Source organism: Anser anser, assembly GCF_964211835.1.
Source record: "Anser anser genome assembly, chromosome: 20".
Lineage (NCBI taxonomy): Eukaryota > Metazoa > Chordata > Aves > Anseriformes > Anatidae > Anser > Anser anser.
This window is the reverse complement of record NC_139741.1, coordinates 11,867,774-11,893,543: the sequence shown is the minus strand read 5'-3', so window position 1 is coordinate 11,893,543 and position 25,770 is coordinate 11,867,774. Positions and strand designations below refer to the sequence as shown.

The 25,770-nt window shown below is 42.1% G+C and overlaps 1 protein-coding gene across 2 annotated transcripts in view; it reads left to right on the top strand.

The window, feature by feature from the left end:
- BAZ1B (bromodomain adjacent to zinc finger domain 1B) overlaps window positions 1-25,770 on the top strand; it is a 52,647-nt gene that overhangs the window by 13,614 nt on the left and 13,263 nt on the right. For both annotated transcript variants that reach the window (XM_083806278.1, XM_083806279.1), the window contains exons 5-13: window positions 280-401; window positions 1,283-1,480; window positions 3,723-5,418; window positions 12,970-13,108; window positions 13,595-13,725; window positions 15,370-15,481; window positions 21,922-22,020; window positions 22,424-22,601; window positions 23,621-23,806. In XM_083806278.1, the coding sequence (XP_083662404.1) occupies window positions 280-401; window positions 1,283-1,480; window positions 3,723-5,418; window positions 12,970-13,108; window positions 13,595-13,725; window positions 15,370-15,481; window positions 21,922-22,020; window positions 22,424-22,601; window positions 23,621-23,806 (2,861 nt within the window). The remainder of the gene's footprint in view (window positions 1-279; window positions 402-1,282; window positions 1,481-3,722; window positions 5,419-12,969; window positions 13,109-13,594; window positions 13,726-15,369; window positions 15,482-21,921; window positions 22,021-22,423; window positions 22,602-23,620; window positions 23,807-25,770) is intronic.

The window sequence follows — 25,770 nt, the reverse complement described above, 5'->3', positions numbered from 1 at the left end:
CTTGCCTTCTGTAAAGAGATGCATTAAAATAGTTCAAGTGGTCTTTTAAGCTGCTTGAAGAAGCTTGTAGTCTTCTGTTTCAGACCTGTTTAAGGACTTTTTTTCCCAGCCTGTGTCTTCAGGATGTGTCTAAAAACCAGTTGGGGATTTCTTTCCTGATGTTGTAGTTATCCAAACACTGTATGGATGATGTGGGGGGTGTCCAGTCCCAGTTATGATCTTGATTCTTTGTTTTTAATCCAATTCTAAGACACTTAATGTCTTGTCTTGGTTTGTCAGATGATCGAGCACGTAGGTCTCCTCGGAAGCTTCCCACTTCTCTGAAGAAGGAAGAAAGGAAGTGGGTTCCACCTAAATTCCTGCCACACAAATATGATGTCAAGCTGAAAAATGAGGACAAGGTGAGATGACTGCTTAAATCTTTTCTGTTACAAAGTGAACATGCAAGCTTAATTAAATAACCATTATGTGTACACAGCACAATGTAGTAGTACTTTCTGATGGAATTGAGGTATTGGAAGCAAGATGGCTGGGGTTTTCAGCAAGGCTGACTAGCCTCGCTGTTGCTATATGTAATTTGGTTTTGTCCATGGAGGCACCCGACAATCCCCTGGTACCACACAGGGAAGCTGAGTCACAGTGCTTCATTAATTTTGAATCATTACTGTTGACTAGCTAATCTCTGGTCAGGCTGTTAATGAAAGTTGGTGAGAGGTAGGCTACTGATAATTCTGAGTGGGAGTTGCTGCTTTTCTTCTGACGGAACCTCTCTGAGTGTCCTGCACTTCAGGAAGCTCTGTGTAGCTGCAGCACTGCTGAGTGCTTTGCATTGAGTTTGCTAACTTGACAGAGGCAAGGCTGACCTCAATGAGCACTGCTTGCAGACTTACTTCTCTGGTATCAGGAAAAAAAATCAAAACAAAATAAACACTAACATGTAAAAGCTTCTAAGTTAGTAGCAAACACATGCTGGGGAAGGTCAGAGACTTTCATTGCTGCCAAGTAAAGTGATGGGCTTTGGCAAGAAGTCTGAAACATAAACTAAGGTTTTTGATGCTTTTTGTCTAACTGAATCTTCTACCAATCTCTATTATGCATCTCAGTTCTGCAAGTTCTGTTTGTTTTGTTTTGAATATTTGTAAGAGTTTCAAAAGAGTGGCGTGGAGAGTTTGTGGATGTGAAGCAGTGTAACAGCCCACACTCCTTTTAGTGATATGACTAAATCTATATCTATAATGGGTCTAGAAGATTAATGTTAACGTTCCGTCTGTTTATCTCCAAGATCATTAGCAATGTACCAGCAGATAGCTTAGTCCGTACAGAACGTCCTCCCAACAAGGAGATCCTGAGGTACTTCATCCGGCATAATGCTCTACGGGCTGGCACAGGCGAGAATGCCCCGTGGGTAGTGGAGGATGAGTTAGTGAAGAAATATTCTCTCCCCAGTAAATTTAGTGACTTCTTGCTTGACCCACATAAGGTAAGAATTCCTAAAAGTATCTCCTGTGTTTAAGGGTGGGGAATGGGTGAGAAAGTGGCCCTGGCCAAGACTTCAGTGCGCCAGTTAGCTTCTGGTGCTTCTAGAGACATGCAGAGCAGGAACGTCCACTCCTTTGATCATTAACCCTTTATCCCTAAGGTGACACAGCTTGAATTTCTGAAACAATGGTCCACGTTGAAAACTTGAGTTGTGTACTGTGACTTGACTTTTCCTAACTCTTTCAGTAACAATTTGCATTACTTGTCTGTAAGTAGTGACAAGATTTCCTGGTCTAAGACAAACAGAAGAGCTATATTCCTTACCTGGTAAATATGAATTATTGCCCAATTTTCTTAATTACAGTAGAAGAGCTGAATATGTTTTACTTGGTACTTAGTGTTTTTATGGTGCTGGACTGAGAAATGGCAGATACCACAAATTTTGTACTGAATACTGAGTAGGGGTGTTTTTCTCTTCCAGTCCATTGTAATGACTAGCCAAATCTACTGTTAGCTGAGTAAATGCAGTATCGTTAAATCTTCTGTTCATCTTTGGTGTAGAAAACACTAATTTTTCTTCTAGTAAACTCACTTTTTCATGGACTCAATCTTCATCAAGCTTTATTCTAAAACAGAACCAGAAACATTTGCTATATTCCTCTTCCTTGTCAGGAGGATACTGCCCTTTTCAAGCAAGTTTCTGAGGACTCTTTTAGAATGCTCTAAATGTGCTTAAAGAGAAAAAAATTATTCATATTGCAGCAAGGGTAAATACAGCTCACAAACTTCAGGTCACTGTCTTGCTAGAAATTAAAATGCTTGCTGATGGCCTACAATCTTTTACTGAGCACACTGATAGATGCGTATTTTTGGTATAAGGAAAAATATGCAACTGTAACATCTTCTGTGTGACTTACAGAATTCCTTAGCTTTGTGTTTAGGGATGGCACTTTCTGTAGTTTGTTTTCCACTTGGCACAGGGATTGAATTTACATTGAATTTTAAACACCAAGAAGTGATTGGAGAATTTATTAATCCAAAGTCAGTGTTCTAGCAAAATAACTTTGTTGTATAACTGACAGTTTAATATACAGTATATGTTGTAGATCTAATATTTGTTAGTTTGTAATTATGATAATTCATATTAATATTGGATGCTTTCAGATTAAGTAATTCTTTTCAGCAAAGAAGTCAACACAACTTTTGTAGAATGAAGTAATGCAGCTGCTGGATTCAGCTTGGGTGCTGTCTTCAGTAAAAAAAAAAAATCTCTAAATGGCTAATGAGGACTCTTAAATTGGCATAAGACATTCAAGAGTGAACATTCAGAAGCTAGCAAATCTGATTTTCTTTGGCAGGCTTACCTTGATCACATTCGTCTGTTCTTACGTACATACTTCTTAGGTGCTTGCATCTTTAGCTGTGCTTAGCACTGCAGAATTTTTTTCTTGCTAAGTAATTCTAACTTTTCAGCTTCTGTTTTCTGATAATTTTTATCAATATCTTAAAGGTGAAAAAAAAGTAAGACACTTATAAGAATACTACTTCTTGAAATGAATTAGTATTCTGATTCCTGAAACTGAATTGAGATGCTGAAATCAGTCTGTTTGGCTTTATGTTAAACTGTTCTGTGTTAAAAGTATGCTGTCAGGTGGGTCACTTCAAAAGCTTAAAAACAATCAGATATTCAATTACATTAAATCAGAATTCTTTCTTTCTTTTCGCTTTCATTACAGACCTCATATTTAAAAAGCAGTGAGAATGCAGCTCTTGAAACTTTCAGGCAGTTCAGAGACAAGTCTCTGAATTTCTGTTGCCCATCACATCTGTGCTCCGTCAGTTTCCATCTGGATGGAGACATGGGTGGGGTCCAGGACTGAACCCTACAGGACCTGCTAAGAAATCTCTTTGAGCAGAGGAATAGTTTTTTGAAATTGTCAGCATTTCCCAAGCAAACCCTCTCCCCACAACTTTTTTAAGTAGAAACACAGTGGTTTTGTGCAATGCAGTAAGAAATATTGAAAATACTTTTTTTAGTATTTTATGAAGTCAAATGTTAACTTTCTGGAATGAGCTAATAACCTTATAAGCAACCTAGTGAATGAAGCCTGTTGAAAGCTACTGCAGAAGTCTTCATTACCCTTAAAATATTGAGTGCTACTTGTTCATGGAAGGGAAAAATGTAAAGAATCTAGATGACCTTTAAATACCTTGAAATATTAATATAAAATCTTTAATTTTAGTATATGACACTCAACACCTCAACCAAGAGGAAGAGCTCTGGATCGCCTGACAGAAAACCTTCCAAGAAATCCAAAACTGATGGTACATCTCTGGGTCAGCCACTGAGCCCTACTCTGTGGTGTCATGTGCACCTGGAGAAATCTATTATTGGCTCTCCACTGAAGGTGAAAAATTCTAAGAACTCAAAATCTCCCAAAGAGGAGCTGGAAGAGGTGATGAAAATCATGTCGCCTGGTAAACTTGGTTCTAACTTTCACATTCCAAAGAGGAGCCGACTGGGAAAGGGCAGCAACAAATCCTTGGACAAAAAGCAGAGAGGCAAAAGGGTTTTAAATGGGCAGAAAACATCAGGGAAATCAAAGTCTCCTAGGAAAGGCTTGAAGACCCCTAAGATGAAAATGAAACAGATGACACTACTAGACATGGCTAAAGGTACTACTAAGATGTCCAGGGCTCCCAGAAATTCTGGAGGCACTCCTAGGTCTTCGGGGAAACCCCAGAAACATCTGCCTCCTGCAGCACTCCATCTCATTGCCTATTACAAAGAAAACAAAGACCGGGAAGACAAAAAAAGTGCACTTTCCTGCATCATCTCCAAAACAGCCAGGTTACTCTCAAACGAGGATCGTGCCCGTCTCCCTGAGGATTTACGAGGACTAGTACAGAAACGCTATGAGCTTCTAGAACACAGGAAGAAATGGGCCACTATGACAGAGGAGCAGCGCAAGGAGTATCTGAAGAAGAAAAGGGAAAAGCTGAAAGAGAAACTGAAGGAGAGAGCAAAAGAGCGGAAGGAGAAGGAGATGAAGGAAAAACTGGAAAAACAGAAAAGATTTGAGGACCAAGATCTCAAAGGGAAGAACTTGCCCACTTTTAAACTGGTTGATACTCCAGAAGGACTTCCTAATACACTCTTTGGGGATGTCGCTATGGTGGTGGAATTCCTGAGCTGTTACTCAGGTTTATTGATGCCAGATGCTCAATATCCCATTACAGCAGTTTCCCTGATGGAAGCACTTTGCGCAGAAAAGGGAGGCTTCCTTTATTTGAACCGGGTACTGGTCATTCTTCTGCAGACCCTGCTGCAGGATGAAATCGCTGAAGATTATGCTGAGCTGGGAATGAAGCTTTCTGAAATACCACTTACGTTGCATTCTGCATCTGAGTTGGTCCGCCTTTGCTTACGCAAGTCAGATGTACAAGAGGAAAGTGAGGTCTCAGATAATGTAGATGAAAGCAAGGATTCGGCAACTTTCGAGGATAATGAAGTACAGGATGAGTTTTTGGAGAAGCTGGAGACTTCTGAGTTCTTTGAGTTGACTCCTGAAGAGAAATTACAGATACTTGGAGCTCTGTGCCACCGGATTCTAATGACTTATTCAGTGCAGGACCACGTGGAGGCCAAGCAGCAGACGTCAGCTGAGCTGTGGAAGGAGCGCCTAGCTATCTTAAAGGAAGAAAATGACAAGAAGAGAGCAGAAAAACAGAAGCGGAAAGAAATGGTGGCCAAGAGCAAGGAGAATGGGAAAGATGAGAATACAATGGGAAGAAATGAAAAGAAAAAAAATGAAATGGTAAAAATAGAGCATCGGGTAGAAATAGAAGCTGATGATATGATCAGTGCTGTGAAAAGCAGACGCCTTCTTGCCATCCAAGCCAAGAAAGAGAGAGAGCAACAAGAAAGACAAATGAGAGGTAAGAAAAATAGGGGAGAGAGTAGAGCATGGAGTAGGGGAGAATAAATTAGTGGCAAAATCATCAGTCTGTTTCCAAAAGCGTTAGCTGCTTTTAAGAGATTAGCTTACAGAAGTATAATTCAGCTACTGTAGGGCTTTATTACTGACAGGTTGGGAAAAGTTATGGGTATTTGTATGGTGGCTCAAAATCTGGAATGTTCAGAAAAAGTAATAACTGATTTTAGTATTCTATCTTTGTATCTTCTGAATAGTACCTTTCTAATTCCTTCAGGCTAGGGAAGGATGGAGTACAGAAACTGCTTTGGGGGCAGAAAACAAAAAAAGGTATATGTCCATGTCCAAGCAGCTTCTGACTCAGGTCATGTTATATATAACATATATTCATAGAATATATATATAACATATATTCTATGTTATATATACTAGAAGATGTTTCCTGCCTAAAAGCTAGTTCCCACAGTTCTGCTGGCCCTGCTGCCTTGCACATTGTCAGGTCGATGCTAGTAGGCTTCTCCCGGGTAAGGACACGGGCAACAAGCAACAAATTTCAGTTTACAGTTTTTCACTTTAAAGAATTAGTTATGGAGTTGTATATAAATACAAACGATTAACCGAAAACCTCTGTAGATCATCAGTTGCAATACCAAACTTTGGATATCTCTGTGTATGTAATGATGTATTGAATGTGTATGCTAAGGTGTATTGATTATGAGCAGTGAAACGCTAATGGAATTGTACTTCAGCGTATGGCTTTTTTGGTTTGTAAATGTGGGTGCAGGGCAGATGGAAGTGGACAGCATAGCCCATCTAGGTTATTAGACAGACCCTCAGACAGCTGAAGGACAAAGATTTTGCATGGAGCCTGACTTACATGACTTAGCTAGAATCTGGGAGTATTTGTTCTAGGCAGACAAGAATAGATAAATAACAGAATAACCTGAGGCTCCTAAGGAAGTATCCTACTAGATACAACCATGCTTCGCATTGAAAGTAATTAGACCTTTCAGATCTTCTAAGTGATGTGAGTCTTAGAAGTATAAATAATTTCAACAGAATCAATCAGTCTCAGTAATAATAAAATGAGGTAAATGTTCACATGACTCCTCTAAAGGGAATTCAGTAGATAATTCAGTAGATGCTTGTTCGCTCGTGCTACGTCTTGTACAGCTTCTACCACATATTAGTTTCTGTCTGTTAATATTAAATGTAAGGAATTTCACTGCTCTGGCTTGAACTCTTTTGCCCAGATCACAGACATTCTGAATATTCTCTTTTCTATAAGCCAACTTTTTTTTTCTGGCAGACAAGGAAGGAAGGATTCAGCCTTTCATTAAGGTTTGAATTCATATCGCTTCATTTCCACATAACAAACCCTAACATTTTATCTGTTAAGCAGTTGCTAATCAGGCATTAAGGTACCATCAAAGTACCAAAGATGTTGGTTCATGATGATGGTGCCCTAGTTTGGGCTGCAGAGCTAGCAACTCTGAGCTAACCTGTAAGGACTTCAGACTTGGGGCTGGTGCAATTACAGTTTTTGGAAAAACAAATCTTGGTAACTACAGTGAGCTGTCTCCTGTGGCTTTTTGTGGCCTGTGTGAGTGTATCAGCTTTTGCACCATTTCAGCTGCATTTACTTTTTAATAATGATAATATCTCTGGGGGAAGTAAAAGAGCAGTTGAGACAACACCTACAGTGCAGTGGTTTAGCTGGTAGGTGGGTGTGTATGTATTGCATTCAGAGGTGTCTTTGTCACCACTCACGTCACGTCCGTAACACTGAGTGCTAACCACTTTCAAGTTAAGCCTATGAAGATTGTGGCCGGTATTACCAAGATACTCTCAGCTTTAAAAAAAACACTAGTGTGAAAAAGCATAAATATATTTTTATTCTTTCTTGGCTTAAAATAAGTCAATACATAACTTCCTGTATTGATAATGTGATTAATATCTGTACTTTCTTGATAGTAGAAGTTAAGTCACTTCCATTTCTGTGTTACCCCAGCACTTACTAATTGTTTTTTACTTTATCACTACATGATAAAAGCAATATCTCCTGTACAGTCTGTTGAAGGAGAATGGGGAGCTGGAATTTTACACAGCTAACAAAGCCTGCTAGAGATGAAAGGACAAACTAGCTTGCTATCACAAGTTAAAATTTGTGGAACCCTTTAATTTGATTTTCACAGAATCACAGAATGTTAGGGATTGGAAGGGACCTTGAAAGATCACCTAGTCCAATCCCCCCGCCGGAGCAGGAACACCCAGATCATGTCACAGAGGAACGCGTCCAGGTGGGTTTTGAAAGTCTCCAGAGAAGGAGACTCCACAACCCGCCTGGGCGGCCTGTTCCAGTGCTCTGTCACCTTCACCATGAAAGTTTCATCTCATATTTAAGCAGAACCTCCTGTGTTCCAGCTTGCATCCATTGCCCCTTGTCCTATGACTGGATGTCACCCAGAAAAGCCTGGCTCCATCCTCCTGACACTTCCCCTTTATGTATTTGTAAACATTAATAAGGTCACCCCTCAGTCTCCTCTTCTCCAAGGTAAAGAGACCGAGCTCCCTCAGCCTTTCCTCGTAAGGGAGATGCTCCACTCCCTTAATCATCCTCGTGGCTCTGCGCTGCTCTCTCTGCTGCTCTCAAGCAGTTCCCTGTCCTTCTTCAACTGAGGGGCCCAGAACTGGACACAATATTCTGGATGTAGTCTAATCAGGGCAGAGTAGAGGGGGAGGAGAACTTCTCTCAACCTACTAACCACAGCCCTTCTGGTAACACCTCAGGCTGCTATTGGCCTTCTTGGCCGCAAGGGCACAGTGCAGGCTCACGGTCATCTGGCTGTCCACCAGGACCCCCAGGTCCTCCCCCCCCGCCACTGCTTTCCGGCAGGGCAGTCCCCAACTTATACTGGTGTCTGGGGTTGTTCTTGCCCAGATGCAGGGCTCTACACTTGCCCTTGTTATATTTCATTAAATTTCTCTGTGCCCAACTCTCCAGCCTGTGTAGGTGCTGCTGGATGGCAGCACGGCCTTCCAGTGTGTCAGCCACTCCTCCCAGTTTAGTGTCATCAGCAAACTTGCTGATGGCGCACTCCATTCCCTCGTCCAAGTCATCGATGAATATATTGAGTAGTACTGGTCCCAGTACTGACCCTTGAGGGACTCCACTAGATACAGACTAGACTCCATCCCATTGACGACAACTCTTTGGCTTCTTTCTTTCAAGCAGTTCACAGTCCCCCTCACTACCCAATCATCCAGATAACACATAGTCACTTTAGCTGCGAGGATGCTGTGGGAGACGGTGTCACATGCATTACTGAAATCAAGATAGTCCATGTCCACTGCTTTACCATCATCTATCCACCTGGTTACATCTTCATAAAAGACTATCAGGTTGGTCAAGTACGACTTGCCCTTGATGAAGCCATGTTGACTGCCCCTAATGACCCTTTTATCCTTGATATGACTAGAGACTATGTCAAGGATAAGTTGTTCCATCACCTTTCCAGGAATGGAGGTGAGGCTGACCAGTCTATGGTTACCCGGATCCTCCTTCTTGTCCTTTTTGAAGACCGGAGTGACATTTGCTTTCCTCCAGTCCTCAGGCACCTCTCCCATTTCCCACGACTTACCAAAGATGATGGAGAGTGGGCTAGCACTGACTTCAGCCAGCTCCCTCAGCACCTGTTGGTGCATCCCATCAGGACCCATGGATTTATGGATGTCTAGCTTGCTTAATTCGTCCTTAACCCAGTCCTCATCAACCAAGGCAAACTCCTCCTTTATTCTGGCTTCCTCTGGGACATGAGGGGTCCAGGGCTCCTCAGCACAGCATCCAGCATTATAGACAGAGACTAAGAAGGCATTCAGTAACTCTGCCTTCTGTTTATCTTCTGTCACCTGAACACCCACCTCATTCATCAGTAGGCCTACATTGCCTCTAGTGCTAGTCTTATCCGCAGTCTATTTGAAGAAGCCCTTTCTGTTGTCCTTGACCCCTCCTGCAGGGTTTAGTTCTAAGGAGGCCTTATCTTTCCTAGTTGCCTCCCTACATCCTCTGACAACAGTCTAATATTCCTCCCAAATGGCCAGCCCCTCCTTCCATGGTCTGTAGACTCCCCTCTTCCACTTGAGTTTGCCTAGCACTTCCCTGTTTAACCATGCAGGTCTCCTGGCTCTCTTGACTTCCTCCCTGTTGGGATGCTCTGAAGAAGCAGTCCTTGAATGCTAACCAACTATCTTGGGTCCCGGTACCTTCAAGTACCTTGTCTCATGAGATTTCCCCTACCAATTGCTTGAAAAGGCCAAAGTCAGCCCTACTGAAGTCCAGGGTTGCGATTCTGCTCAGTATTCTATTCCTGCCACATGAGATCCTGAACTGCACCATCTCGTGGTCACTGCAACCAGGGCTGCCCTCAACCTTCACTGCTTCAACCAGCCTCTCCTTGTTAGTGAGGACAAGATCCAGCAGCGCTCGTCTCCTAGTTGGCATATCTGCCGCTTGCATCAGGAAATTATCATTGATACAGTGAAGGAACCTCCTGGACCGTGGATGGCTGGCTGAGTAGGCTTTCCAGCAAATGTCAGGGTAGTTGAAATCTCCCATGATAACTGGGGCCTGTGATTGTGAGGCTGCTATCAGCTGCCTGTAGAAGGCCTCACCAACTTCCTCATCCTGATCTGATAGCCTGTAATAGACACCCACAGCAGACAACAGTATCCCCTATGCCAGCTTGTCCCTTAATTCTCATCCAAAGACTTTTCAACTCACTCCTCATCTGCCCCTGCACAGGGGGCTTAATACAATACTGCTTAATACAATGGAGTTGCTCTCTTATGTAAAGAGCAACTCCGCCACCTCACCTTGCTGGCCTGTCTTTCCTTAGCAGGACAGACCCATCCATGACCGCATTCCAGTCATGTGAGCTGTCCCACCATGTCTCTGTAGTTGCCACTAGATCGTAGTCCCCTGACTGAACACGGATTTCTAACTCCTCCTGCTTATTCCCCATGCTATGTGCATTGGTGTACAGGCACTTCAGGGAGCGAGATGAGCACGCCGATTTCACCCCAGGGGCATGGGAGGCTGCCCGGTCTTCATCAATGTTAGGGTGCTGCCCCACCGGTGCAAGCCCAGCTACAACTCCATCCCCCTTTGCATCTAGTTTAAAGCTTTCCAAATGAGCCATGCTAATTCCTGTCCCAGAACACTTTTGCCCCTGTGAGATAAACCTTTCCCACCTATCACTCAGTGTCAGGCCTGGTGTCTTATAAAACCAGCCATTGTCAAAGAACCCAAAGCCCTGCCTGTGGCACCAGTCATGTAGCCAAGCGTTTATGAACTGGATCCTTCTATTCCATCCCACATCATCACCCCAGAATGGAAGGAGGGAAGAGAAAATAACTTGTGCCCCAGACTCTTTCACCAACCATCCCAAGGCCTTGAAATCTTTCTTCATTCCCCTCAGACTACAGGACGCAGCTTCCTCCCCACCTGTCTGGAAGATCAGTAGTGGGTAGTAGTCTGTGGAGCACACTAGGCTGGGGAATGTCCTTGTGATATCCATGATCTTGGCTCTAGGTAGACTGCAGACCTCCCTATGATAAGGGTCAACTCTGCATATTGGTCGCTCTGTTCCTCTCAGAAGTGAATCTCCTACTACAATTACCCTTCTTTCTTTCTTTTCGGAGCCAGTCTTGGTCTTGAGGCATGGTGTCAACTGCCTCTTCCTACATGACCTCATAGGCAGGCCTTCCACCATGTCCTTGCCTACCTTTCCTTCAAGATAAAGGGCCTCAAACCTATTACAGAGGGGCACCTGGGGAAGCGAGGTAGGTAGGGACTGGGGTTGCCTGCGGCACTGAACTGGGACTCGCTTCCAGCCCTCCTAGCTTTTTGGTCCCCTCCCTCTGCCTGACAGGGCAGGGGCTCCACTGGCCTCTGGGGGCATTCCCGCAGCACCCTTCTGTCTGGCACAACAGGGAGTTACTCCACCAGGCAATCTCCTGCATACTGTCCCTGATGCTTGTCAGTCTCTCTACCTCTTCCTTGAGGTCAGCCGCTATGGTGAGTAGACCTTCCCCCTGAGAACAGGCAGTCTCCGTGATGCCCTCCCCCAGCAGCAGCTGGCACTCCCTGCAGCCAGAGGCCTGAACTTCCACATCTCTGGCAGGCCCTCTATCTGGGTCATCACAGACTTTTTGGAGTGAGCTCTGTGCCTAGTGGACACTGGTAGGTGTGTGATCTCGCAGACTGCCAAGAGTTGGTTTTATTATATAGTTGTTTTTATTATATAAAAGCTGATCAATTGAGTTGGTGTAATGAATGCAGGGGAATGTTTTTCAGCATGTTTTCTCTAATCACTCAGGATTGATTACATTGGCAGGATTTCAGAGACGGACCAGGTATTTACTCATCAATTGTTATCAAATCTGTCTTGATACAGAAAACGGCTGCAAGAGAGAGTAGGTAACAGCCCCGGGAAAAGGGCTGCTTCCTAGCAAGAAGTCAGCTTTCTCCTTGAGCTAGCAACCAGCATGCAACCTCTCTGTTATAGTTTTTATCTGCCCCTTTCCAGCTCACCCTTTCCATATGGTCTTGTTACGCCTGCTTCTTGGTGGAAGCATGCCTGTTGTTTGAGAGAATTTTGAACTATAAAAAGAAGCATAAATCCCCTTGACCTTAACGTTTTGCCTCTTGGCAGTAGCTGCATTTCTTCTTGCTCATTACCTACCTAGAGATATGAAGTAATGTCTTTTGTCCATAAGACTCTCCCAAGGAGCCTGTGATGCCAAGATTTAGGCAGTTTCAGGGTTGTTGAGTTTTTGATTGTTTGTTGACCGAAAAAAAAAATGCATATTGAGAGCTACTGAGACTGTAGTACTTCTGTCATGAGGGAGAAACCTGAGGTTTCTACTTTAACGCTCTTCCACGTCGTAGCATATCTGGAAAAGAGTGAGATGGTTAGGAGACATGACTGAGTCACTGCTGTGAGACATTGGTGCCTGGAAGAGGCTTCTGTTGTGCCAGATCTGTTTGTTCAGTAGGTCAGCTTGTTGGGCAACCATTCCCCACAGCTGCAGTCATGGAGATGCAGATGTCTGTTAGCCATGCTGACTTGCGTCATGTTGTTGCTGTACTGCTCCCAGTGTTTGAGCTGGCTAGAGCAGAATTCCTTATTGTACGTTGTGCTGTAATTAAAGAAAGACCTTTGTTACGTGGAGTTGCGCAGCAGCAAATGCCACTTCATTGATCTATTATGAGGAAAAATAATGAATACTTTCTCCAATCTATTCTTATCCAAACTTTCCTCTTTCCAAAAGCCAGTTCATCCTTATGCCTCAACTTCTTGATAACTTTTGATTTATTTTTTTTCTAGAAAGGATTGTGGAAGATTGTATGAAAGGTGGCTGGCTGCATTAGAAGAATATTAAGCAAAGTCACCAATAAATTATTTTTCCCACCTGACCTAGTAAAATAAAAGATGATATCGATGTCTAAATACAGTAAAAGAATGCTAATACTTCTCCATGCTAATTCCAACAGTGAGGATGGAGAAAGAAGCAGAGGAAGAAAGAATCCGGAAGCATAAAGCTGCAGCTGAGAAAACATTCCAGGATGGAATTGCCAAGGCGAAGCTTGTGATGCGCAGGACCCCAATTGGCACTGACCGTAATCATAACAGGTAGGAAAGGAAATGATTCCATGCTGCTGGCTGTCCCCTTTGACAGGAGCTTTAGCAGGTAGTAGCTCCAAAGAATTGATAGGTACAGAGGGTATTGAGAGTACTCTCTGCATTGGACTGTGAAGGAGAGCAGAAATGAGTTTTTGTGTATATACGGTGTACCAGTTTTCACTCGTTTACGTAGGAAAGGAAAAAGCTGACTGTGGAGGTTACAATCCACTGGCCAGCAGAACTTCAAGTGCTCACATTGGTACTCAAGAATCTAGTTACTGTCTTCTCTTCTTCCTGTTTGTTATACTGAAAGGCTGTTAGAATGGATTTTAATAAAAGCTCTTCTAGTTTCTCAAAGATACAGGTGTGCTCAGTTTTTGTTGAGTTACGGACACACATGCTCTCCTCCTTGTGCATGTAAAGATGGATGTGTGTAAATGCAGCCAAAAAAGGAGACAGGTACCTGTTAACATGTATGTGTGCCGTGCCCTGCAGGTATTGGCTGTTTTCGGATGAGGTTCCTGGCTTGTTCATTGAGAAAGGCTGGGTGCATGACAGTATAGACTACAGATTCATCCTTCCCCATCAGAAAAAAGAAGAAGTAAAAAAGGACTACAGCCCAGGAGGTATGGTCATCTGGCTTCTCTGTGGGTGTTTCCTTTGTTGCTGTCTAACTGTTAGGATGGGTTTGTCAACTTGAGAGAGAACTGGCTAGTCTGTGTCTTTGTGGGCTTCCTCTGATCTAAACCTACTGTGAACTCAGAAAACCTGTGCATGGGAGAGTTCATTCATTATGGTTTCCTGCTACCGCTGCAGATCTTGAGACTGTCTGCAGTGTACCACGTAAGGACCATGGGATATGATCACCTCTCTCTTAAAAGCAGTTGATGTCAACTGTGTAGTAACCACACTGTTTTACTCTGTACCTGTTGGGCTACAGTGTGCCAAACTTCTTGGACAAGTAGTTGATTGCCTGTTGCAGGGAGTAAGGATAGCCATCACCATGCTAATGCTCCACCAGTGGCACAACTTCCAGATTACTTTTCTTGTCACAGAGGACAAACATGCTGTTTATCTGGAGGAGCAACGAGCCAAACTTTTCACCATAGGCCTGTCCAGAACTTTCACACAGACCCCACTGAAATAGCATCAAGCAGAGCAGGTGTCCAGACACCTATAGCTCGCTGACTGAGGACATTTTGGCAGAGTCCCTCTCGCACATCCTCTCAGCCTGCTGTTCACCTTGTTCCAAATGTGCTGATGAGGGGCAATGATAAGCTGAAGTTCCAGTGCTTCCTCTCCTAGTCACCAATTTTGCCTTGGTGACTTCAAGCCTGGGTAGCCAAGCATTGCAGGCAGAACTTGGCCATGCTCAAAAATCCTTCTGTGGGGGGGGAAGCATAATGTTTTTGTGTTCCTGGTACAGAAGAGCATACTGTAGTCTAATTCCAGTTGCAGTTTCAGTCCTGATAATTTGTTGCATTTGAAACATAGACTGTCATCGAGTTCATCTACAGCAATACTATGTGCAGCAGGTTGTATTGAATTAAATCAGGGAGCCTTTCTTTGGTGGTATCCTGTCTTATACATTGGTCGGAGTAGACATCTGTAGAAAAACAAGGCAAACATACAGTGATATTTCATCCAGTGTAACTTTCCAGCCTCCTGCATCTTGATGAGTTGTGTTAGAAGTTGTATCATTCAGTGATCCTCAATGGGTTTATTTTCTTATGTGAATTTGTTCAAATATTGACCTGCCAATGTTCCTGTATACCACTTTGCTTCCAGCTGTATTAGTTTATCAGGTATTGCCTACGTTTTTACCGAGCTATTATGCAAAGATTTTTCACACTTTCCATTTGAAACTTAATGAGCAAAGTGTTAAATTCATGTCAGACTGTTGGGATAAGATGCTCAGAAATATAAACGCATCCTATTTGTATCACCTTCAAATTTAAAAGTATGTTGTCAGTGTATAGCTAAAGAGTGAAACTAGTACGTATTTGAAATAGTAGGAATGTTTTTTTATAATTGTGTGCATGCTTAATGATTCAATAATATTTTCTTTAATATTTGTGTTTCTACAAATGCGTTTACTGTGAGCTTTAGCAAACTAGTGCTGGAGTAGTTTTCTCTGGAAAATGTACTGCTGGCCTAGGTGCTGATCATAAATACTTAACCGAAGGTAGGTTAGTTTTTGAAAAATAAAATTTGTGTCTGAGGAGAAGCATGAATGAGAATACATTTGAGCTTGTGCTCTTCTCTTATAGACAAGCGGAAGAGCACAGCCACGGACGGCAGAGGGAGTGCACTTCATCGGTCTGTACATGCTGTGGACCTTCCTGCAGAAACCACAGCGCCCAAGCAGGGACAGAACTTATGGTAATACATGCCTTATATCTGCAAAGTAATTAAAATATAAAGGTCAAGGAAACTAAACAGAGATGTCATTTAATAGCTGCCATATACCTAGTGTTCTTTCAGTACTTAACAGTTGAATTAGTTTATCGGACTGTCAGGCCTCTGTTGCTAGTAGCAAATGGCTAATAGAGCACCTGATCCAAGAGGCAGTAGAACCATTCTAATCTATCAGACTTAGAGCCAGTATAGATTACCCTGGTAAAACACCACTTTGATGTACTGATTTTATGTATTTTATAATCAGAAGAATTGTTAATTGAAAAGATTTGCTGTGGTCTTTTGAAAAAGCTGGGGGAGCAGTGACCTATCTAACTGTCCAGACTTTCTTTCATGGCTTGTCTCAGCAGACCTGAATTGTAGTACATGGGGTCCTTGAGCATGTGAAATTAGTTTTCATTGATATCTTTGGAGCCAGACGTACACCCTGCATGTTCTTGCACTATGTGAGACGTGGAGTTATCCCTCAGCTCCTTTTTAGTGTTAGCTTTCTTGATGGGTTTCATAGCATGCTGGTGGAATCCATTTGTTCTCCGATAGCACCATATCATGGAAGTGATTTTTTTTGTTGTTGTTGCTACTGATGATTATTTTAGCTTAGCGAAATTACTATTACCTGTGAACAGTCTGTTATCCCTTTAATGATTCCCAGTGCCAAGCAATAGCTACCAACATGTCTTCTAAGTGAATCAAATCTAAACAGTTTGCCTTTGAGCATGTTTGTGACTTGCTCTAGTAAGGTCTTTAAAGAAAATCTGTCAGCCATTTGCCTTGTGTGGTAAGGAGTGATTAGCAGTGTTCCCATGAGAGAAGGGAAATTGGCTACATCTTTACCTACTTAAACTACCTGTGAAAGACTGTGAAGGTGTTTTTAGGTAAGCCTGAGAAGTAATTCTCACAAAGTACTTGTTCCTTCTGCTCCTGTTACCAGTGGCTTTTCTCTGGAGTTTTCCATTGTTGACTCACAATATGGGATTACTTCATCTTTGCTAAATATCGCTAGTTGTGAGTTTAGCTCCAAAGCATAGTTCCACTGAAGTCAGCGATGCTTTACTATACTTTACATGTTCATGCTCTTCCATCAGGAACTGTCAAAGAGATTGAAATTAGTGGACATCTTGGTCAATGCTGATGGTTTAGATGAATCACTGATTCCTGATACGGCTGTACGCTTTCTCTTCCATTGACAGTGAGTTGTAGGAGATAGCAGTTTCCTCTGCGTGCCTGCACTCTGTCTAACATTGCCATAGGAAATCTCCACCCCTTTCTCAGTCTAGTCCTTGGCACATCTCATCACATTGCCAAAGTTCAAGAAATTGAGCATTCCTAGGGCATGGGCGCTAAACAGAAGATCATAGATTGTATGATCCACAAGAAAGTTCTTTCAGCTCCTTCTAACTGCCTCTTCTAATACTTCATTTAGCAGAGTTGGCAAGGTGCCTTCCAGTAGAAGGACAAATTATAAATGGAAAACCATAGTTTAAACTATTAATGCATGTTGCTATGAATTGAAGACAACATACAGCCAAATCAGATGAGCTAAGTAACACAGAATCCCTATAATTTGTAACCAGGCTGTGTTTGAAAAAGCACAGCACTTGAAGTTACACTGCTGAATTGCTTGATCAGGTTGGCAACTCTCACTGACATGCTGAGAAAGATTGGAGTGATTTAGGTAGGAGTGTCTTCTGGTGTAACTAGTCATACAAACCAGGAGAAACAGCTTTTTTGGACCAGGTCCTGTATAGTCTCAGGACTGAATTATATTGTGTTGTTGAAGAGAGGCTTTGTGAGAATTGACCATAGAATGCTTAGATCTAGTATTCTTGTATTTTAAAGAGAACAAAAATTAAGAAGTTTAATAATAATTATAAAGCTTAAACTGGCAGCTAAAAGCCTAAAATGCTTTCAAAAAGATCATCTTAAAGTTTCCATACTAGATGCTGACTCTTACCTTTGGGGTGAAAAAATGTTTGAGAAAACTTTGGGGAGGGGGAAACAGTAGCAACAATAAGAAAACATTCTCACTATGGTTCATATTAGGGTTATAGAAATACCCTGTGTATGTTCAACAGGGAGATGGAGAGTAGTGCTAGAGGAGAATGGAGAAGTCTCCTTAAGAAAGCATTTTCTTTTGATGCAGAAACAACAGATCAGAAAACTAAACTAGCAAATGACAGTGGTTTGGTTTTGGTTGGTTGGTTTTGGTTTTCTTTTGAAAAAGGGGGGAAATTACTTCAGATCAGCTGATGTGCCTCCCCCCAAAAAAGGTGACAACCTGAGATCACTTGTTTCAGAGGATAGCCAGCAACTAGAACTTCCCTCTGAGGAAATCCATATTCCTATTACAATATTTTGCTCTCTGATGGTTGCCATCAATCTTGCCTGTCTCAAGGACTCCCATGAGCATAGGTGGTTAGGGAATTGTCTCCTCCTTGGCTGCTTTTTGCACATTGTCCTTGTACAGCATGAGAAGCCCTCAAACGGTACTGAAGTCCTTGGATATCTACATGCCCTGTTGTTTGGATGCAAGGGCTGGTTCATCTTGAACTCATAATGTTACCATGTAGTACATAGGAAGTTTCATTTCTTTGTGTTCTTTAATTCCTGTCACCTGTCTCTTTTTCGTAGTAGAATGTCTAAAATGGGATTAAGTGTAGCCTCATGTAGAATAAATACCTTTAGCTTTACCCTGCTATACTTAGATTGAGTCTTTGGAATGAAAACCAAATTAACTCCATGAATGGTTGTAATTCAGTCCTGCCCTTTTTCTCATTGAGGTTGGGAGCTTGTAGGATATTGATAAAGGGAGCGATAGAATCCATATTTCCACCAAGAGCTGCAGAAACAGTGTCTCGTGGAAGTGGTTTCTGCTTTCAGTACTTTGCCCCCAAAAGAAGAGTGCTCACTGTTCTATCCTAGAAGTGAGTCATTGTTCTCATTCAGAATCATAAGTGTGTGGTTATTTGTCTAGCTTCTGTCATATCCAGATGGAAGAACCAGTACCATATCATACACCACTTTCAGTAATGTTGATGCTTATTAAAAAAAAGAAAAATCTTACAAAGCCTCTGGACATGTGGTCCTTGAAATGTACACGTCTGTCTTTCCTGCAAGAAACCCAAGTTAATTGAAACCTTTGCAGTATGTTACTATGCAGGAGACTTCTCACTCGTCCTGGTCAGAAAGGAGTTGAATTTTAAAAATAGTGGCATCTCTGCAGAGTAACTGCCGTTGTTCTTCATCTATTAGGAATACACCATGGTATGGCGGGTCCCCTCAGCAGACAATTTGAGTTAACCGTGAGTGGGTGCTGACAGACTCCATTCTCACGACTATATTCTACAGATGGAGTTTCCCTGTTTCTACCAACCCTCCAGAGCAGGTACTGATCCTGGGCTCCTCTAGATGTTGTCCTCTTGATTTCTTCATTCCCTAGTCTGCAGTCCAGGTTTTATACCTTTCTTTCTGTCCCTTGCAGCCTGTAGCCTGAGAACATGTGGGAATATTCAGCCTGAATGAATACTGATAGCTCCTTTTGACTTGATACTTGTGTCTTGTGTCCCTTCTGTTATGATTGCTGACCCATCTGGCAGAGCAAGCCACCAGACTGATAAGAAAAGAATCACGGCTGTTATTTACGGATGCAGGAAGCTATTACCCCAGTCAGGCTTCCCCCTTTCAGGTCAGTTTGAAGGCCTTCATCTGGTCTTGACTCTCCACGGATGTCTTTCCCTTTATTCTGGATTGTGTTACTATGCATAAGCTCTGTGTCAAGCCACACTAATGGCACCAATTACTTTCCCTTCCCTTTTACCAAGACTCACAGTCTCGCAGCCCTGTTGCCTCCCCCAGTTAAAATGCTAGCCCTATTTTATCATGTCCATGCTCCCAGCTTCATGCTGGTTGAGCCCTAGCTGGAGGTGCAGGTGGTTCCTTCAGGGGGTAGGGAATGTATAGCATTGGTTTGAGAACCAGGATCTGGGGCTGCACAAAGCAGCAAGGTACCACCAAACAAGCACAGGTACTTCTTTAATGTGTTTATATTATGTGTATTTGAGTTCAAGCTGATGTAGAAGAGTACCTGCTCCTAGAAGTCCAGTTCTTACTCACTGGGAAGACTGGGAAAGCACATGTGCATGTTGCAGATGCTCCCCTTTTCCTGTCCCATTTCCTTTTCAGCAGAAACAAAGTTGTGCTGGGATTTAGCCCTTCCTACCTTTCTTAGAAGGATGTTATCTGCTTTCTCACTCTGGCCAGCAGCCCGTGTTGTCTTTCCCCAAACCACGTAACTGGAGAATCTAAGTGCCATATGTTAACCATTTCCAGTGCCCTTCCATTTTCATTAGAGAAGAAAACTGTGCAGGGAATTCTCCTAGATTTGTACCCTTGAGGGAAAGCTGAGAAAGCTTGGGCAGTAGTGTCTTTTCAGGTATTTTCCAACTGGATCCCATGGTGTATCACTTGCAGCATCATGACCTAGGCAACCTCAACATGCTGAGAAATAGTACTCTGCCGGGTATCTGCAGGACAACTGTTTTGAAGCTTGGTTTATGCCATTCCCATACTGTGACAGGTTCTTCATACTGAAATATGGTTTAGGATTAATCTTGAGATTTTCCCCAAGGTTTTGGCAGCAATTTGATATCAAATATTCTAGAGAAATTTCTCTATTTAATGAAGTCCAGTAGAGTTAGAAATGCCAGTTTTTGCAGTGGTCTCTCGGTAGACCTTACAGTGAATGTAGGAATGCTAATGAGTCACCGTGAGTGGTATCTGTTAGCAAAAGACAGGAGTTACATTGTTTGACTTAGGGTTGTTAAGGGTTTGTGTGAATGTCTGTTGGATCCCATGACCAGCCCAAAAGCTGACACTTTTGAAGTGCATGCGCTAGGCTCCAGGGGGTGAAATATCTTTGATATTTGGAGCTGCTCTGTCCTGTGTCTTGTAGGGAGGGTGTGCAAAAGGTAGTGGTGGCCAGAAGATTTGATCTCTCTGTGCACAGTGAGGATGCCTTGCAGGGTTGGAGTGTACTGAAGCAGATGACTGGCAAGGAACCGTTTTTCTTCCATTTTTAAACAATCAATCTTGTATTTTATTAGAGTGATTAATTTACTAAAGAAATGCAGGTTGTCAGGCCATTACCCTAATATGAGCATGCTAGAACTCCAAAATATTTTTGTTTCAGATACAGTATTTAGTAAGTATTTCTGCCAGAAAAAGAAACTATTGCAGATACTGTTATTCTACAAGAACCAGGACAGCATCCTTCTCTAGTTGTTGCTTGGTTCATCTGAGCTTGTGCCCAAGAAGAAAAATTAGAACCGGAGTCTTCTCTGTGTCTGGTAAGGATCACATAGTGATCCTTTGCAGTTGTTTCCATTTAAGGTTGACTTTGCTATTCATTCAGATCCCTTTTTAAACTACTGATCATCTATTAGATGCATAATTAACCATATTTTCTGTAAATGAGCTTTGCAACTCAGATTGTATACTAATTCTCCCACCTCTGTCCAGCACACATGCATGTCTGAGGTGAGAACGCTCCATGACATCACAGAAAAGTGTTGAAGGGAAAAAAAGAAAAAAGACACAGAGTTTCAGGTTGTCTCAAAGCTATTTTAAATCTACCAACCAGCATTAAAACTAATGTTTTGGTTGTACTCTGGAATTGCTGAAAATGCCTCGTGTAGAGAACTGCATAAGTGTAGCCCTATTAGATTCAGCTAACTGCAGATTAACATTGCTCTCCTGAAGGACTTTCTGAGCAAAAAGGTTTAAAGCTAATGAATATAGTTTTCACGTACTATATTTAAGCTTTCAAGTTAATGCAGGTTTCTTAGGAAGGAGATCTACACTTGCAGAGGGCATAGCCTTCATAGTCTCAGATCTGTAACATCAGCAGTCATGGTATAAGCTGACATACCCTTTTTTTAATCTAGGGACTTCTTGGGTTAATGACATAAGTTGAAGGCTCTGCAGAAAGAATGATTAAATTGCCATACTATGCAGTACATAGCATGTTAATCTTTTCTAGTGCATCAAAAATGACATTCAGATGACTTAAACGACTGCAATTTAGTGAATCTAATCCCTGGGGTAGATGACTAAATTCAGATGCCAATGTCTGAATAAACTTAATGCAGGGAAAAAAACTCTACGAATCAGTTCTGTGTTATTGTTTTTGTTACTCTGGAATTAGCTACATTTGGGAACCTTGAAATGAGGCCTCTGTTAGTCAGAATGCTTATGCCAGCATTACTGGAAGTTTTTCACCTTCCTCCATGGGGTTTGATATAGGTTAATTGTCATTCCTGTCTACTGATATTTGTGAACTGTTTAAAAGAAGGAATTGTTGCCACAGAGATAGAACGTGCACCAAAATCAGGTAATGTATCTTTCAGGTTTCTATGTGACAATCAGAAGGATTTGGATGAGCTGCTAGATTGCCTGCACCCACAAGGAGTGAGAGAGAGTCAGCTAAAGGAGCGTTTGGAGAAAAGGTGAGCCTATTGTTTCTTTTCTATGTCTTTTCTCAATGTCAAAGCACATCATTATCATACCAAGTTTTAAATTCCTGGGGCAGCATTCAGCACTTTGCTTTGATTGTGCATCTGCTGAAGAGGGGAGGGTACTGAGGAATTGTTCCTTCTTAGATGATATTGCAAATATTACTTGATAAGCAAAGCTTAAAATTGTAAAGAGGTTTGGTCACTCTGTAAGTTGTTCCCTGCAACTGGAAGCAAAGGCAGTGCTGTTTTACCCACAGAAGCAGAACTGCCACGTGCTTTAAAGCATCTTTCAAAGAACGTTCTGCACTGGTGGAGCATGTAGATCACTGAATGCCCCAGCACCCTCACAAGGCACTGGTCTGCATGCATTCAAAGGTTTTTCTTGATTTTCCAGGTATCAGGACATCACACATTCTATCCATTTGGCTCGGAAACAGAACCTGGGCCTCAAATCCTGTGACGGCAACCAAGAACTATTGAACTACCTCCGAAGTGATCTAATTGAGGTCGCAACTCGTCTGCAGAAAGGAGGGCTGGGATATGTTGATGTGACACCAGAATTTGAAGCAAGAGTGAGTGAACAAAGTAGTACTAGGAAAGACAAACCTGACTTCATACTATCATACTATTAATACTATCTCTGGAAGGTTTTGACTCTTTGGTTCTCCTTTAAAAAGAGGATCTGGAAAATCAAATTTCGTGTGTATGCTCTCTTTCTTATCTGGTGTTTCAAGTTTACATAGCTGCTGGCTTGAGGTCCGTTTGGTGTAGGTGAATTATAACTTTGAAGGTAGGTGTCCTGCACAGCTGTGAAGTTGTCCTGTTTCCCTCATCTGATGGGGGACTTCTTTATGGAGCTTTAGCAGAGCTCTTTGTAGCTGCTTGTAGCTGTAGCCAGAATGTTTTGTTGAGACAGCAATTTTCTGTTTTGGCAATTTTCATAAATTCAGACCACTTTAGGTTTGGGATAATGTTTGTGCTCCACTTCCAGAAGTTAAAGGACATTCTGTTGGTGGGTATGTCAGCACAAGGAAGTTACTGTGCATTGAAGTAAAGGATGACTGTACTGGTTAGTTTGGCCTTAATCACATGAGCATTTCTTGGTGTGTTGTGTTTCTTTAGGACATGATAAACCTATCATGGGTATAGGTAGAATACATAGTCTTAACAACTACTGTATGCTCCTGTACCAAAGGATGACAGCGTCTGTCTTGGAATGGTTAATAATCTGTTAAATTACATTCTGAGTCACTGCAGAAACTTCTTTTTCTGTATGGGACCTTCAGTGTTAAGTGAATGATTGGAAAAGTGAAGTGACTAAGGGAATGGAAGAATTGCTTCCGCTCCACACACCCCAAAGCATCATGCTTTTTTCTGAACTGACATAAGCATTCACGTTCTATACGTGAATGTGTGTATGCTGTGTGTGAACTCCAGCAGAAGCAGCGGTAATATGCTGATTCCATAAGCAGGTGTGGGATTAGCAACACTGCATTAAGTATCCCACATATCCATTTGCAGGACAAAACCACCTAAAAAAGCGCAGAGGGTGATGTCCAACTGTTAAGCGATTGTATGCTCTTTCTATCAGGTATACTCACTAGAGAGCTTGAAGGATTTTGGAGAGTGTGTGATTGCACTCCAAGCTGGTGTTATTAAGAAGTTTTTGCAAGGCTTCATGGCCCCCAAGCAGAAAAGAAGGAAACATCAAGGAGAGGACTATGTTGCCAAGGCTGAGGAGATTGATGAAGACAAGAAAATGGCAGAAGAAGCTAAGGTATTGTTCATTTCAGGGCTCTGTTTCTGTCTTGTAGTGCTCCTGCTTAAAGAGGAGTTGTATTACATTTCATATGGTACTAAATCCCGTGTAGCTTCTCCCCATTGCAAGTTTAGAGTGTAATGGGTTTGTTTATGGGGCCAGATGTTCCCTGGTTATTTTGAGAAGTAAAGGTATTACCAAAGTAAAAATCGTAATATGTAACTGCAGTTAATGTTCTCTCTATGAACAGGAAATGGGTCAAGTATTTGACTTTTTGGGGGGAGTTCCTCACAAAAACTGGATACTTGAATAAAAGCATATTACAAAGCATTTTTAGAGAACTTAGCAGGAGTTGTATCCATTAGAGAGGACTGATGGCGGCTTAACACCTTTCTTGCATAAAAAGGAAGAGAGACATGCTGAGGTTTTGGTGACTGCGAGGGAGTTAGGTTCGGGTACATATCAGTGTTACGCAAGAAGATGCACAAGTCTTACGTATAGAGACACCGACAGAAGATTCCAAACTGGGGGCTACACGCAACTTGTGTGGACATCTGGGTGAAAGAGCTTTATGTTGCCTGCGTGAGAGAAGTGGTGTTGTGGGGGTACAGGCATAGCCTCCCAAATCAAAGCTGAGAAGGCATGGAGGGGAACTGCAGAGGCTTTGGTAGGGTCCTTCAGGCAGATGAGCTGTACCGGTATTTCATCCTATGAGGGATACTAGTGTTGGGGATACTTAGACGTAAGCAGAAGTAGACAAGACCAGAACTGGAACAGCAGGTTGAAAACAACAGCAAGTTGAAATTAAATGATGGATGCTTGACTAGTGTTGGTTGTTCTTTTTATTTCTGTTTTAAAAGCTCTTGTCAGCATATGCTGAACCCTTGTTTGAACATTACGTCTTTGTTATGCTGTGGCATTGCCGTGTTAGCAGGATGTTTGAATAGGCACTAGAGATTTTCACATTCTTCAGCTGTACTGAAGTATTCAAATTTTATTAACTTTGTTGAATTTTCAGGTCCTTAATATAATGAGTATGGGAGGCTACCCTATCCTGAAAGCCCTCAGCAGGATACAGAGCTATAAAAATCAGTAACCTCTGGGACAGAAAGGATCTGGATCATGACATTTCCTTTATCTACAGCAACACCATATTGTGCTTTACTCTCAGGTGTCTTACAGCTGTAACTGTAAGGGTTATATGTGTAGGGTGTACTTCAAGGGTAGCATCAGATTTACTACAATATCTAAATGGATAGTAATTCAGCCATGTTCTGTATTTGAGCCCTTGTCACTTCCCTTCTAATACTAAAGCTATGTTAGACTTCAAACCTGAGTTCTTATTTGTCAGAAAATTGGTCGGTTTTAATCATGAGTGTTTGATTAGTTTCTCCATTCTACCTTAGGAATTTGCGCTCTTACTTGACGATGTGGTTGCAGAGCATCATTCTTTGTAGCAAGGCCAGGTCTCTGTAATTTGCTTCACTTTAGCAATTTCATAATTTCCAGCTACGGTAGCCTGGTTAGACAAAATGCTCTGTATGACTGAAACGTACTGATTAGTAATTTCTTCATCTGAAAACCAGCTAGAACAGTAGGATTTCTGAATATTGCAGGACTTAAATTCAAAATAACTTGCTACTTTTTCTAGTATTACCCAATTTGTCTAATGTGGCTGCATACTTTGTTATACAACTCAGCCTTATAGCAACATGGCATAGATTTCAGTATTGCCAGCCCAAGTGTGTGGTGTTGCAGATCCCCCTCTGGAGCACTGGCTTTTGTGTTGTGCTGATGTCTCTGGAACGTTTACGTAGTGCAGTGACTTCTTTAACTGGCTCAGAGTTTCCTAGACAATTATGGTTGCACAGGGAATGTTCAACTTGTTTGTTTGTTTCCTTACCTCAGATTATATGGAATAAGCTTTCTTTTTGCCATTGCAGAAAACCGTTATACATGACCTTAAAAGAGCAGCCCAGATC